Here is a 13,812-nt window from a genome sequence, read left to right on the forward strand (position 1 = left end):
AGTTCTTGTTGCTATTAAATGTGGTTACATTTTTTTGTCAGTAATTGTATGCACGCACCTTTGAAACACAACTATGTCCGGAACCGTTCAATACACATGGGTTTGTATGCATCAAATGGTAGTTGTGTCATGCATCGAATGGTAGTTGTGTCCGAAAACACAACTATGTCCAGAACCGTTCAATACACATGGGTTTGTATGCATCGAATGGTAGTGTCCGAAGTTTTGTTTTAGAAGTTTTGTTTTCGAGGTGTGTGCGCAGACTTTCTGGTTTTTGACTTGTTGCTTTGAGATTATGTTTCCCCCGTACAGGGAAACGAATCCGTATGATTGTTGAGCAACTTGCTGACGGTAACAGCAGAAGAAAATTCAAGCAGTGATGAGAAAGTAGACTCACATTGCCATTCTCAAAACTGGCTACCTTACTAATCTTTAAAGCCGAAAATGGGCAATATATTTCAAGCAGAGATAAGAAAGGACACTCAAATTCTGCAATTCGCAAGATTCTCCTACGAATTTTACTGCTCAAAATTTCTCATGTTTACAGTTGAATTGACAACGATGATTTTACAATAAACACTATCACTGTCACCAAAATCTCCATGGATCTTTGTATGGAGGAACATAGTTTTCTGTGGGAGGGAGAAGGCGAAAAGAAGCTGCAGTTTTCTCCAAGAAAGGTCCCATCTGTACATCACATTAAAGCATGGTGTTAGTCATGAAATCACATTTGCTTGATTCAGAAGGCCAAGATGAAGAAAGTAAATTGCAGATCCCACAACTTGGAGTGGTAACATATTTTACAATTATTGAAACTGCTCAACGGTGGAACACGAATATCCAAAATTGATGCTAATATAGAGTAAGGTGGCTCTTTTTCAGGTTGAAAACAAATAGATGTCGACAAGCAGCAAGCTTACATTATGAAGGGTAAAGCAAGGATTAGTGCGCAAGGTTTAAATGGCACTTACTAATAAGGTCAGTATTGAAAGGTGCAAGACTGTTTGCCAACTCTATTTGTTACAATAACTCGACGTTAGGTCTGGATTTCAAAGCAATTTCTAAACCAGCGAACATATTCGGCTCCTAGAGTTCAGTGTTGGATGTGTTTCATAAACAAGTAAGGTATATAGGTTAACTCTACACTGGAACCAGTTATAGAAAGGCCACCTACTAGTACTACAACTACTAATACTACTACTACTGCGCATGGGCGGCTCCAGAAATTTTTGACAAGGTGCATTTTTGACAAGGTGATCATAAAAAAATTCAAATTCACCCAAGTTGTACTTGAGAAACAAATGTGAAAAAATGTCCAACGTTTTTTTTAAGGCTTTCGGTTAAACATCGAAATGAGGCCTATTATTTGTAAAATAGATATATGCACATCAATGTTTCGGGAAAAAAATATTAATGCCGAATAAAAATAATTACATTGATTATGGACTAATATAATGATTTGGTACATTAAATTCAATGACATTAGGATGTTCATAAATTTTAGTTGGGTGGTAGAATTACACTGTAAAGCAAGAAAATCATCATCAATTATATTTTTTTTGAACTCAGTTTTCTGGGTGAGGTGTTCAACTAACCACCATAGGTTTTACAATGGAGCCGCCTCTGACTGTGCAAACTCGTGTGCGGTTGCAAGTAGAAAAGTAGAAACGAAGGTTCTCCGAGTAGTAAAACTATATACCAATATAAATGCCAATAATGACATTGATCTCATCTTTTCAAGGCAATTGGAGAGGTTCTGAGATAATTTTAAGCTTCAAATGCTAGAGCATGGTCACCATTGCTAGTGAACTTGTAATCAATGTTTGTTTTCTAAGTTCCAACACAGAATATAGATTGATGACAGTGTAGGTTTTCTTTATAGGCTTCTTCAGCAAATTAGATGCTCAAACCAATTGTTAAGAAAACCTTTAACTGGACGCTAAAAGCATTGATGTGTCGTTTTCCCATAGGAGAAAAGTACAGAGAAGGCCGTTGAGTAAGATATGACAAATCGACACCATGAGCACAATACAGTGAATAAAATTAACGTCCGAAAGGCAGTGATCCAAAAAATTATTAGCAAGTGGTGGCTATCTGGTGGGGCGGCGGCTGTGGGAGGTGGTGACAGAAGTATTCTCAAATTTTTAGGGTTGTGTTTTGGGCTGCGCTTATTTGTATTATTTGGGCTTTTAGGCCTTCGGGTTTTTACGGGCTTTATTTGTTTTGTCTGGGCTTTTAGGCCATTAGGTGTTATGGGTTTACCCATTTTGGTGTATTTTCCAACCAAGGGTTGGAAACCCCTCTCCCTTTCCCCCTTAATAAAATGTTACTTTTGCCGATAAAAAAAAAAGTGTCTGCATGAACAAATTTGACTTCCAGAGCTAACGAGAAAAACACAGAAAGAAATTATAAAGCATGACATCTGCAATTTAATTCCTGGCTATGACATGGTAAAAGTGCCTAAAATTGGGAATTTGGTGGAGACAGTTCCCAGAGAACACATGAAGTTGGTGTTTAAAGACGAATCCTTGAAAGTTTGACCAAAACATGTATGTTTTCATGTGACTGGTTATGTACTTTTGCTAAGCTTGTGCATAATCATTTACATTCAACAAAAGAGAGAAATTTTAGCAACAGCAAGACTCACCACATCCCATTGCTTGCTAAGAGTTGAAGCACTGAGAGAGTACAAATAACCTGCAATCAATTACCATTGAACTTAGATAATGGTTCATGCTCGTCAAATGTTTTTTGAAGAGAAAAAAGTAACACACAATCACGACAGAATCAAAATTTATAATTACACCAAGTTAAGGCTTTTCGCTCGTTTTCTTTTTCTTGGTTTGATCTACAAATGTAATTCAAAGAGGCCTCAAAAAGGGCAGCAATAAGTCAACCATGGTGAGCAATTACTACAAAAACAAGACTACGCCAACCAAGAAAAAGAAATGGCACGACCAGGGTATGTTTGTAACTGCACTAATAATTTCATAAGATATGTAATCCTATCAGACTAATAGTGATGGAATTAATTATACCACACCCCCATGGTACTGTATATCTTACTATGTGTGGGTTATATTATCTGATGGATATTCAATCCGGACTGTAAAATTTTTAACTAAGCACCGGATTCCGATCAAACAAGCAGCCCCTTAGACTAAGTTCGTGCAAAAAGCATCATGGTGATTTTACAATGTGTTCAAGATCATACGAAGCCACCAAATCAACGTTGACTATCGTTTATGGAAAAAAAATGCATTCAAAATCACATGCTTGCGCAACAATCATTAGGCAATTCCGAAGTGGGGTCTACCATCTCGTTCAGCAGTTGAAGAAATGTAGTGCCGATAAAGGTTTGACTCCGGAGCCTGCATCCTCATAAAACATGAACAATTAGACTGACCTTTTATGTATCTTTCTGCTCGATCTTAAATAGATGAAGGAAAACATACAGTTTTGGTTGGTGATTTGCGAATGAGGTATTCATAATACCAATACGGCTCCCCATCAACCTGAGGAAGACACAGTAAGGTCTACATACGGTCATAAAAAACTTCAGTCAAATAACGGAAACAAAATTACTGAAAGCTATTTCAAAATAAATTTTATTTGTTTCAAGTATCAAAAAGTAAGGCAAAGTTCTGAGAACTCACATCAGAAGAATGTGCATCAAGAACTGAACTTGCAGCCATCCGTTGACTTGAGGTGATACGCTGGCCAAAACATCAACGCATAAGTTGCAATATCAGTCAATATAACATAGAGAGCAAAACAACTCAAAACCATGAAGCACGGGCACACCAATAGGTTATTGTCTATGTTACATGGACTCAGGTGCGAGTATCGGGTGCGGGTGCAAGTCCAAGAGTCGGACCTTCCTAAACTTAAATCTTAGGATACGTGGATATGTGTCCCCAACTCGGGTAGGGGTACGGGGACACTTCCTGAACTCTTTTTTGTATTATATATTGCATAATTTTCTCAGATTATGTTCCGTAAACTATGTTTACAAATGTAGTTAAACAAGAAAGGGTTAAGAAAATCATGTTTTTGCTATTTCCCTATTTCTTGTCTCTGTGAAATACTGGAAATATTGCTTTTCTAGCTGATTTGATAGTCCTTTTCTGTAAGTATCTTAACAGTTAGAGGATCCGAGTGTCCAAAAAGATACGGGTGTCGGACATATCGACACGGGTACTTGAGCCAAGGATCCATGTAACATAGGTTGTTGTCAATGTGCCTGACACATTGGGGACACACATCACACCAAGACACATATAGGACATGCCATCTGGCGTGTCAAGTAATAAAATTGCTTTTTAAGCAGGGGACACACTATGTACACACTCGGAGACACGTGTGTCTTAAGAAAGCTTGGGTTGGGACACAATAGAAGTCTATTTATAATTCTAAATCCTTATCTTGCACGTTAAACAATAATACTAAAATGTACAAGGAAACAATCACAAATACAATAAAATATAAGCCTAACCCTTGTTAAATGATGTCTGAATAATTGAAAGATAAAAATTGCATTTTGTAATACTAGTTTTGATAGTTTCTGAATCGAATATTCAATCTTCGTTTTGATGCTAAGATTCTATGTTCAGATGAATAATAACATATATTTTTTGAATGGCATAATAGCAAAATATATACAAGAAAACCGCGTTCATGTTCCCACTTTTGAACAACTTCCACGCCCTGTGTTTGTATCCGCCTCCATTTTTGTGCTTTGTAGGCTCAAAATCTCTGTACGTCTTGAAGAATTGTTCTAATTGTGCATGACTGGCACAAAGACTCAAACTTACCCTATACCGGTCAAAGTAAAATGGAATCAGTGTTAACTGTGAAGAGACAGGGTGAACAAAGTACCAAAGCTGACTTGTCCGCTAAAACAGAATCAGCAACATCTTTTGCACTCCATGTGCTCTTGTCCTTCAATTTCAAAAACTCTGCATTTGGGGGACCTATCTGAACCAAGGGTTGGAAATCAACAAACCTCAAAAAAGAAGACGACAAAAACACACACATAAGTATCACACCTAGTACGTTTATTGTGACATTGGAGTTACCATAACCGAAATGATGAGATTATCAACAATATCCACACGCTCGGATACAATTCGTAGACGTGCATCAGCTGTTACACGTCGGAAGCAATTTCTAGTAAGTCTTCTGTAACAAGCTCATAAAGATGCAGACATCATAACTACTGGTGTACAAACAAATTCTTGAAGGTGCTTCTGTTAGTTCCATATTTCTTGGCCAAAACATAATTAAGAGAAATACATCAATTAAAAAGTAGTAAAGCATGGCCCATGTTATTGACTTACGAGATAGTGGTGCGGCCGATGAATATCGCTCTGGCTTTCTTGATTCCACCCTGCGATTAGATGAAATTAGCCAAGTTTCCACAACTTAAGAATGAATGATTCCCAAGAAGTGAATTTACTTTATTTTACATGAAGTGGATAAAAAGAATAAGGTCTGTTTGGGTGTTTTCTTAAACAGAACACCAATGAGCAATTTTACAAGCTTCATTCAGATGGGGGACTACTTTTGTAAAATGTTTAGCCAATACTAAAGTTCAGGGACGGCAATAGAGACCTTCAGTGAACTTTTCAGTATCATCATATAGGTATATCCAATCACCTCTCATATTACGAAGAAATCGTAATGTAGTATCAAAATAATTCACACTAAAACCCGAGAATATGTGGAACAAAAATAGTGAAAGATACCAACCGATGAGTTCTACTAATTCCATTTTTGTGAAGATCTTCATTTGTGAGAGACTATTAACTTCATGGAAAAGCTATATATGTACAAAGTGACAGCACTGCCATCTCCTCCCACAGGTTTAATACTTCACAAAATCCATGTATTTTTTTACTGGTATGCTTGTCATCTAAGAAGCATGGATGCAGACACTGGACAAGTGATTTTTGCAAAAACTAGGACATGGACACGTTGGGGGATACATTAATACAGACGTCAAATTCATATGCTATATAATTTTTTTTTTTTTTGCAAATTAAAGGTAAAAAACCAATGAAAAAAATGAGAATAGCAGGTTGGGAAGAAGGAAAAGAGGAAGAAGAGAGAACGCATAGATATGGATCCAAGGTCATAGAGATACACAGAGAAATAGATTAATTTTTTGAGTTGCAATCTGTTAGTCTGTCTCCTAGGGTTTTCTCAGTGTGTAGTAATCTGTTAGTATGTCTCCTAGGGTTTTCTCAGTGTGTAGTTTCATCCTTAAGTCAATCAATTTTTTTTTACATTTCAAATGTTACATCTTTACCCTGTTTCAAGTTTAAAAAATTACAATATGCACCAAATGTGTCCCGCACATGTCTGATGCGCGCTGGAGTGTGTCCAAAACATGTCCGACTTAAAAAAAAAAATTGAATACTCGGGCACATATTTTTCGTGTTTCGGACACCTGTCGAGAACGTGCTTGAGCGTGTCTGTGTCCAACACGTGTGTGATACGGATACGAAAGGCCTGGAGACATGTCCGTTCTTCTTAGCTCATCGTTGTTGGAATTGTGCATCCAATCTATTCAATCCAATGTATTAAAAGATCTTTGGTTCAAAACTTGAAAGGCAGTTTTCCTCTCCACATGTGAGGAGATGCTTGATAAAAATTTGATATACATTGTTGAGCTCCTTCTCTAGCATTATGAACTTTGACCATTGGCAATTAGCCCCATACGTCACAATTCCAACAAGGTGAATTTACATGTTTGCAGAATTAGCACCTTCATCCTGTGAAGGCAAACTCGTGGAGGATTTTCAACTTTCCCTGTTACATCTGAACCATCAATTAACCTAAAATTTGCATTTCAATGACATTGAGCCATTAAGATTACAATACATTGATTATTTGATGCATAAATAGCCTACCATTTGAAGACAATCTTTTTAGATGGCGGTTGTACGGGGTAGAGGTAAGAATAAGCATTTGTATCATCGACCATAGAAGCCATTTTCACTTCTTCTGTGGCACTGAACCCTGCAGTAAAAGGTATGCAATGTTGGTGAGGAAACTGGCAAAACACCGATCAAGAGATTCTTTGTTTTAAAAAAACAAATTGATGTCAACACATCCTATATTCTTCAAAGAAAAAAACAAATGCAAGCTTTTAAATCCTAAGAACAGCATTTGATGTCAACAAATATCATAAAAGTCCAAGAGAAGAAAAGGAAAAAGTAAGCAAACACCATATGCATCCCCACCAAAGTTAATAACTCTCTTGTGCCAATCCTAAGAGAAACTAGTACTACAAAGACAACATTGCCCCAAACCATCTCTAGTTCTTCTGATAAACCTGGAACTTTATCGTGCAACTATTATTCAACTAATAGTCTAGAATTCAGTGGGATCAAAACACCAGATTCTTCCATTTGAAGATGAAAACACATTGTCTACCGAACAAAATTTTTGAGTTTGACTGATGCTTCTGGGTTGAGGCTTACTGATACGAAGGCTATTCAGGATAAAATTCTGGGATACTATTTGGGGGCTGTTGGGTTCACCTTTTGAACAGGTTAGGAGTTCCCTTGATTTCAACTCATCTTCAAGCTAATGACTGTGCTCAGTTGAAGGAAAAGACTTTGATTAAGATCCAGTCCTGGTCAAACAAAACCCTTTCCTATGGTGGCAGGCTCCAAATCTTAAAGTCTGTCCTTTTTAGTATCCAAATTTACTGTTCTTTTATCTTTATTCTGCCTCAACGAGTTCTAAATGACATTGAGCAACTTTTACGGGGTTCTCTATGGACTGGTTCTGACTTAAAACATTCAGGGGCTAAATTGGCATGGCTTGCTTTGTGTGCTCCAAGAGAAGAGGGAGGTTTAGGCCTTCGGATGTTGAAGACTTGGAATATAGCATTGATGATTCGTCACCTGTGGGCAATTTGTATGAAAGCAGACACGCTATGGATTAAATGGGTATGGCAGGCTAAGATACCTCAGGAGGCTCTTCTTGGACTACAAGGAAACTCCTAAAGCTTAGAGATGTTACTCAACTTTGGATCAAATATATTATCGGGGATGGTACTTCTACATATCTTTGGGTTGATAACTGGCATAATTTCGGTCTTCTCTACAACAGGGTTGGTAATTCTGGGGATTTCTATGTCAGTAGACCTCTATCTGCTAAAGTTTCTTCCAACATCCATAATGGGCCATGGAAATGGCCTTGCCCTAGGAGTGCTATTACTAGAGAAATTGTGAGGAGTACTGATCCTTCTCTCCTCCCTAATGTCTCTGTGCCTGATACTGTACGTTGGACTCTTTGTTCCTCCGGGACTTATTCGGCTAAGTCAGCGTGGCAGGAATTGAGACAAGCTTTTCCTTTAGTTCCATGGGCTACTTGTGTCTGTACTCACCATGTTCCACGTTGGGCCTTCATTGAGTGGCTGGTATTTTTTAAAAGACTTTCCACTAAGGATAGGCTTTATAGTTGGGGTTTGGTTGGTGATCAAAATTGTTTGTTCTGCCTAGTTGAAAATGAATCTCATGACCATTTTTTGTGTGTGTGTGGATACTGGAGTACAGTTTGGAACATGCTTCTGCAAAAGAACAATATTGATCGTTTGAGTGCTAGTTTGGCTGATGAGATAAGTTAGGTTGTCGATCACAGATCTCAGGATTTGTGCTTTAGCAGAGTTTACAAGCTTTCTTTGGCTGCCTCTATTTACTGGATATGGAAAGAGAAATAAGAGACTTTTTCAGAGGCCTGGGGTCCCTGCTTCAAGTTTGGGTGCTCTGATTATTGAGGACGTCAGGGCTTGTCTTAGCTCGTGGAGGGGCTTGAAGTCTTGTGATGCCACTAGGTTTCTTGCTAGGACGTGGGCCTTAGTTCATGTATTTTTGGCTAGACTAGATGGAATTTCTCTTCTTGTTGCTTTGTATTGATTGTTTAGGCAGTTAGGTACATGTTAGATCTGCCTGGTTTTTTTCCTTGTTTAGTTGGGACTTCCCTTTGTTTTGGTTGGTTTAATTTTTAAAATGGTTTAATTTCCCAAAAAAATATTTAAGTAACCGTCCTCCATATTGAGAAACCCTTCCTAGTGAGGTTGGTTGTTTCACCCTCCCTCCACAGTGGATGCGGAGGTTCGAGCCCCACGGGAGACGAATTTGGGGTTCGAGGCTATGAACAGCCTCTGGACCCCTGTTGACTAGCATACTAACACCCTGCTAACCCTCGCTGATTTGTACAATATTGGCCAAAAGAAAAAACGTCCTCCATATTAAAAAAACGTGAGTATCATTCCGAAAATGAACAACTACAGTGGGAAAAATGAATTTCATCAACCACCAACATATCTTTCAGTCAGGCGAGAAAATCTAGCAATCAAAATAGGAAATAGATATATCACCAGTTTAACGAGATGACCGTACTAATGGCAAGATTAAAAGAAAAGAGAAAAAAGAGCAAATGACAAAACATACTGCCAAAAATACAAATTGAATTACTTCTAACAACCAAACCTTACACAGAAAAAATGAGCGTAGATTTGGGTTTACCTGAAGGCGGAAAGACCAAAGCAAGTGGAGAAGACAACCCAGAAAGCATTAATTCCCTTCTCAAGAAAAACTCATTTTGCAAGGTGGGGTTCGGAGTGGAAGGATCGCATGAACATACTACCGCTTTCTCAACTACTCTAAATTTCTTGGGGCCCAAATCAGCCCTAGTCCTGTTCCTGAAATCCCAGTACCAGAAAATCACTAAAAGACCAAAATGATAAACAATAGGACATACCCATATACAGGGGCGACTGAGGCGGCTCCTGAATCAGTTGACAAAACGTTCAAAAAAAATATTTCTATGTAAAACCCCATATGAAGAAAACTATTTAGTTGAGTTGAAAATCTATTGACCTTGGTTTATTTTGTTTAATTGACCTACGTTATTTACTTACTTGTGAATTTTCATCTACTTTGGCTTCATAAAAATAATCTAATACAGACAGTATTAAAGAAAACTATACTTGAACGAGTCCTTTGAGCCGCCCTTGCCCATATACGAAAATTCAAATATATGTATATGTATATATATATATATATATATATATAAACTGTGTATGTATGTATGTATGTGTGTGTATATATATACACACAAATATATCTATGGAGAAATAGAGGGGGAGAGGGAGAGTTGGTGTACCTGAAGTGGGAAGGGTTTGGGAGGAGAGAGAGATGGGAAGAAGTAGATAGAGAATGAGAGGGAAAGAAAAGACCCGTTGCCATTGAGATTTGAGAGCACAGTTTGCCCTCCTCCCTCGCTTTGTTTTCTTGTCAGCTCATCCACTCTGATTCATTACCCTTTCATTAAAAAACCATATTGAACAATTGCACCCAAACTTTCTCAAAATCTTGATTGCGGTCCAGCATTTTTATAACGTCATAATTTTGTAACCTGTCTTCCTTGGGTGAAAATGTGTAATTATTAAGTGATTCTTGGGCATGGTCACGTGCCCCCTCAAAATCCTTCCCGTTTATTTTGGAATTTTGAATTTGGATTTAGGGTCTTAAGTACTCTAAAAGCTTGTGGAATTCCTATAAGATATGGTGGGAACACAAATTCTGCGGTGATTAAAGTTCCGAGAGCACGTGTCATTACTTGTATTCCAAAATTCAGTGAATATTTTTGTTTTCCTTGTGATTAACTATGGCCATCTCCAATAGTGCAGTTAAAAATATGGTGTTATATGACACAAAAGTGTTAAAAATAATGGGTCCCATTTGTTTATATTATATTATATGATAAATTGTACAACTTTTGTAACTTAGTAGAAGAGTTTTTCTCCTAATAGTGTAGTTAAACAATATAGGAAGTATGTATGAACATAAAAAGTGCATCGGATGGGGTCATGTAGAGACCCGTATTTTCGAAAATTACTTAGAGATTATATAAATGCAAGGACTTGACGAAAATATGAAATTTGTTGAGTTTATGTGACAAAATTGTTAGTGGAAGGGGTGATTATGTGTCTTGCATATGTGCTAGTATAAATAGGGGTGGGTGGGTGGGTGTGTGTAGAGGATAAAAAAAAAACCATCTCCCTCTCTCTCTATCTCAAGTCTCTCTCTCCCTCTCTCTCTATATGGCTCTCTCTCTCTCTCTTGCTCCTTTGAGCTCAAAACCTTACTCAATCACTCAAAACCCACACATTTCGACCTTCAATCTGTCATCTACGCGTGATTCAAGCCTTGGATTGTGTGGGTTCGAGCTTGAAGTTGTTCTTGGTGGATTTCGAAAATTTTGGAGTCTAGGGCTCGATTAATCTTGGGGGTTCGCTCTCCATACTTGAGGTAGCGATTTCCTCATTCTATGTGTTTATGAGTTGATTTTGTGTTTCAATCGTGCCTTAGTTTGAGGTTTGTTGTTTGGGTTTCGTCCTTGAAAAATCTATAGAAATCGTAGCTGAAAGTGTCTGGGGATCAATCCCCTTGCGCAGAGGGATTGATCCCCCTTCTGTCTGGATTTTTTTCTGTTGTTGTTTGGGGATCGATCCTCATGTGGTGGGGGATCAATCTATCCCCCTGCTCTCTAGACAGATTTGTGTCGTTTGATCCTAACTCGATTGTTTTGACTCCTGATCACTCCTAATACCTTTTAAGCATCTTCAAACCACCTCTAAGCTTGATTGCTCATAGTCCGATGATTCGTTGATTATACCACTCCTTTGGCTCTTGTTGTAACAAAGAAAAATGTAGAATTAAATGATTATGATACTCGTACATTGCTTATGCATTTGGTTGGTTGAAGTAGATGTAGTGACATGTCTCAATGAATGATATAGATTTGTTTAGTGCTATGACATGACGTGATGATTGGTGAATTGGAAAACGTAATGTGGAGTTGTTATCGAATATCGTAGGCTAAAAAAAGGGATATCGTGGGGTGTATAGTTGGTTGATGTGAGCCTGTCTAATAGTCCGAATGATAATAGGGTAACTTGTATTCTCATAATTCGTCTCGTGGATCTTTCTAAATTACCTTGGTGCTCGTTCCATGAGATCTAAGTATCGATACTAGCAAGTAGTATGTCGTAGAATCGATATGGGTTGGTACGTTACGCAGGGTATCGTGATATACTTAGGGGAAAAGGTGTGTACTTATTTATTAGTCGATGTTATGATATGGTTGGTTGTTTGGAATGCAATGAATGTGCATGGCCAATTGGCATGATGGTTTGAAGGTTATAAATTTGAAAGTGATTAAAGAAATGGGAAATGACACTACGGGTATCACATTCGGTGGTGAGGTGATCGGACTTGACATGAACGGGTATCACCATTTGGTGAAACGACCGAAGTGGTGAGATGACCAGACTGAAACTGAATAGGTATATGACCGGAAAACACAAATGAACGGGTACGTATCACCATGGACATTCGGTGAGATGACCGGACCACGCGTGAAACATGTGAAACAAGGAATGATGATATACAGATGAATATGCGATGTGAAATTCCGAGAACTAGAGAATGATGATATATGGAATAAAGTGTGACTATTGAAAAATGGGTAAACGGTCAGATTTATCAAGGTTTTTGAAAGAAAGGATTTTAGTTTTGGAAAAAGGATTTTTAATAAAAATCCTCTGGCATTTTTGAGCGAATCAACGGCCTCCGGTATTTGAGCACAAATTAACGGACTCCGGTATTCAGACTCGAATCAACAGAACTTGTGTTTTCTACCCTACTTTGTACAAAATAAAATGGAAGGTTTTATATGAACTGAAACTGCTGATTGTTGTAACGATGGACAAGTGACGGTTGGGAGAATGTTGTGGTTTAAATATATTGATTCGAGCTAGTTTTCTGTCTCTGATTGACGTATGAGCTGTTAGGAGAACTCTTAAAAATCTTGATCCCAAATGTTGTAGTATGCTCGTTCGTGGGAAGGAACCATGTTTCTTTGTGATATCCTGTTGTATTCATTCACTTTGGGTGCATAATTCACCGCATTTTCTTAGAGCTTGAGTATAGATTTCTCTACTGAACTAGTGTAGCTCACCCTATCATTTTCAAGTACAATACAAAGAAGTCGACATGGTGTAGTTGATGTGCATGCATGATCATATCTTTGAAAGTATACATGAGGAGTTCCTCTGTATAAGATTCGAAAGGATATTTTTGAAGAATGATTATTGTAAACTGTAAACTTTATTTATTTATTTTCATGATTGACTCAGATACAAGGGTGTTTTGATAAATTGGGGCCTTTGAGCCAGAAATGTAATCTGTGGATTTAACTAGAGGACGAGAGAATGAAAGATCTATTAGGTAATACTTGTATTATGGCAAGAACTTTATTTATTGAAAGTGACTGTTATTTATGTTAAAAATCGAGGGCGTGACAAATCATGCTTTTTTCTCTTTTTTCCCACTTTATATATTTCTCTCCTCGCATGCCCAAATCTGCCACACTCCTACAACAATCTCTCTTTCCCCTTTCTTTTCTCTCTTTCACTCTCTTTCCTAGGGTAAATTAAAAGGACCATCATAGTAAGTTCTGACCTAGTTGTGACACAATTTTTCTTCGACCTTAACCTCACCTACACCTCACTGTTGGAGCCAAAAGAAACACAAAAAATTGTTAACTGAGATAAATCTTACCTTAGCTTCACCTTAACTTCACTTATTAGAGATGGCATAAATGTCGTTATTATCTTATGATAGCGCTTCGATTTTTGCACATCCCCTAATATACCTTCAACTTGTGACAATATTACTTCTCGGTCTTGTCTCTCGTATGTGCGATCCTTTGTCATTTACTCCTCCTTCC

At 37.8% G+C, this 13,812-nt stretch overlaps 1 protein-coding gene across 1 annotated transcript; it reads right to left on the bottom strand.

Moving 5' to 3' along the window:
- Nucleotides 1–428: 428 nt before the first annotated feature.
- LOC131315582 (psbP domain-containing protein 5, chloroplastic) lies at nucleotides 429–10,353 on the bottom strand. Its single transcript, XM_058344724.1, has 11 exons — nucleotides 10,183–10,353; nucleotides 9,543–9,718; nucleotides 6,915–7,023; nucleotides 5,340–5,389; nucleotides 5,079–5,146; nucleotides 4,879–4,977; nucleotides 3,657–3,716; nucleotides 3,456–3,515; nucleotides 3,317–3,371; nucleotides 2,648–2,697; nucleotides 429–687 (listed from the first exon to the last, which is right to left on the bottom strand). Exons 1-11 carry the CDS (start codon nucleotides 10,263–10,265, stop codon nucleotides 589–591), a joined length of 909 nt encoding a protein of 302 aa, XP_058200707.1. The 5' UTR covers nucleotides 10,266–10,353; the 3' UTR covers nucleotides 429–588.
- Between the last annotated feature and the right edge of the window lie 3,459 nt (nucleotides 10,354–13,812).

The sequence above is a fragment of the Rhododendron vialii genome, chromosome 2a (genome assembly GCF_030253575.1).
Source record: "Rhododendron vialii isolate Sample 1 chromosome 2a, ASM3025357v1".
NCBI classification, from domain to species: domain Eukaryota; kingdom Viridiplantae; phylum Streptophyta; class Magnoliopsida; order Ericales; family Ericaceae; genus Rhododendron; species Rhododendron vialii.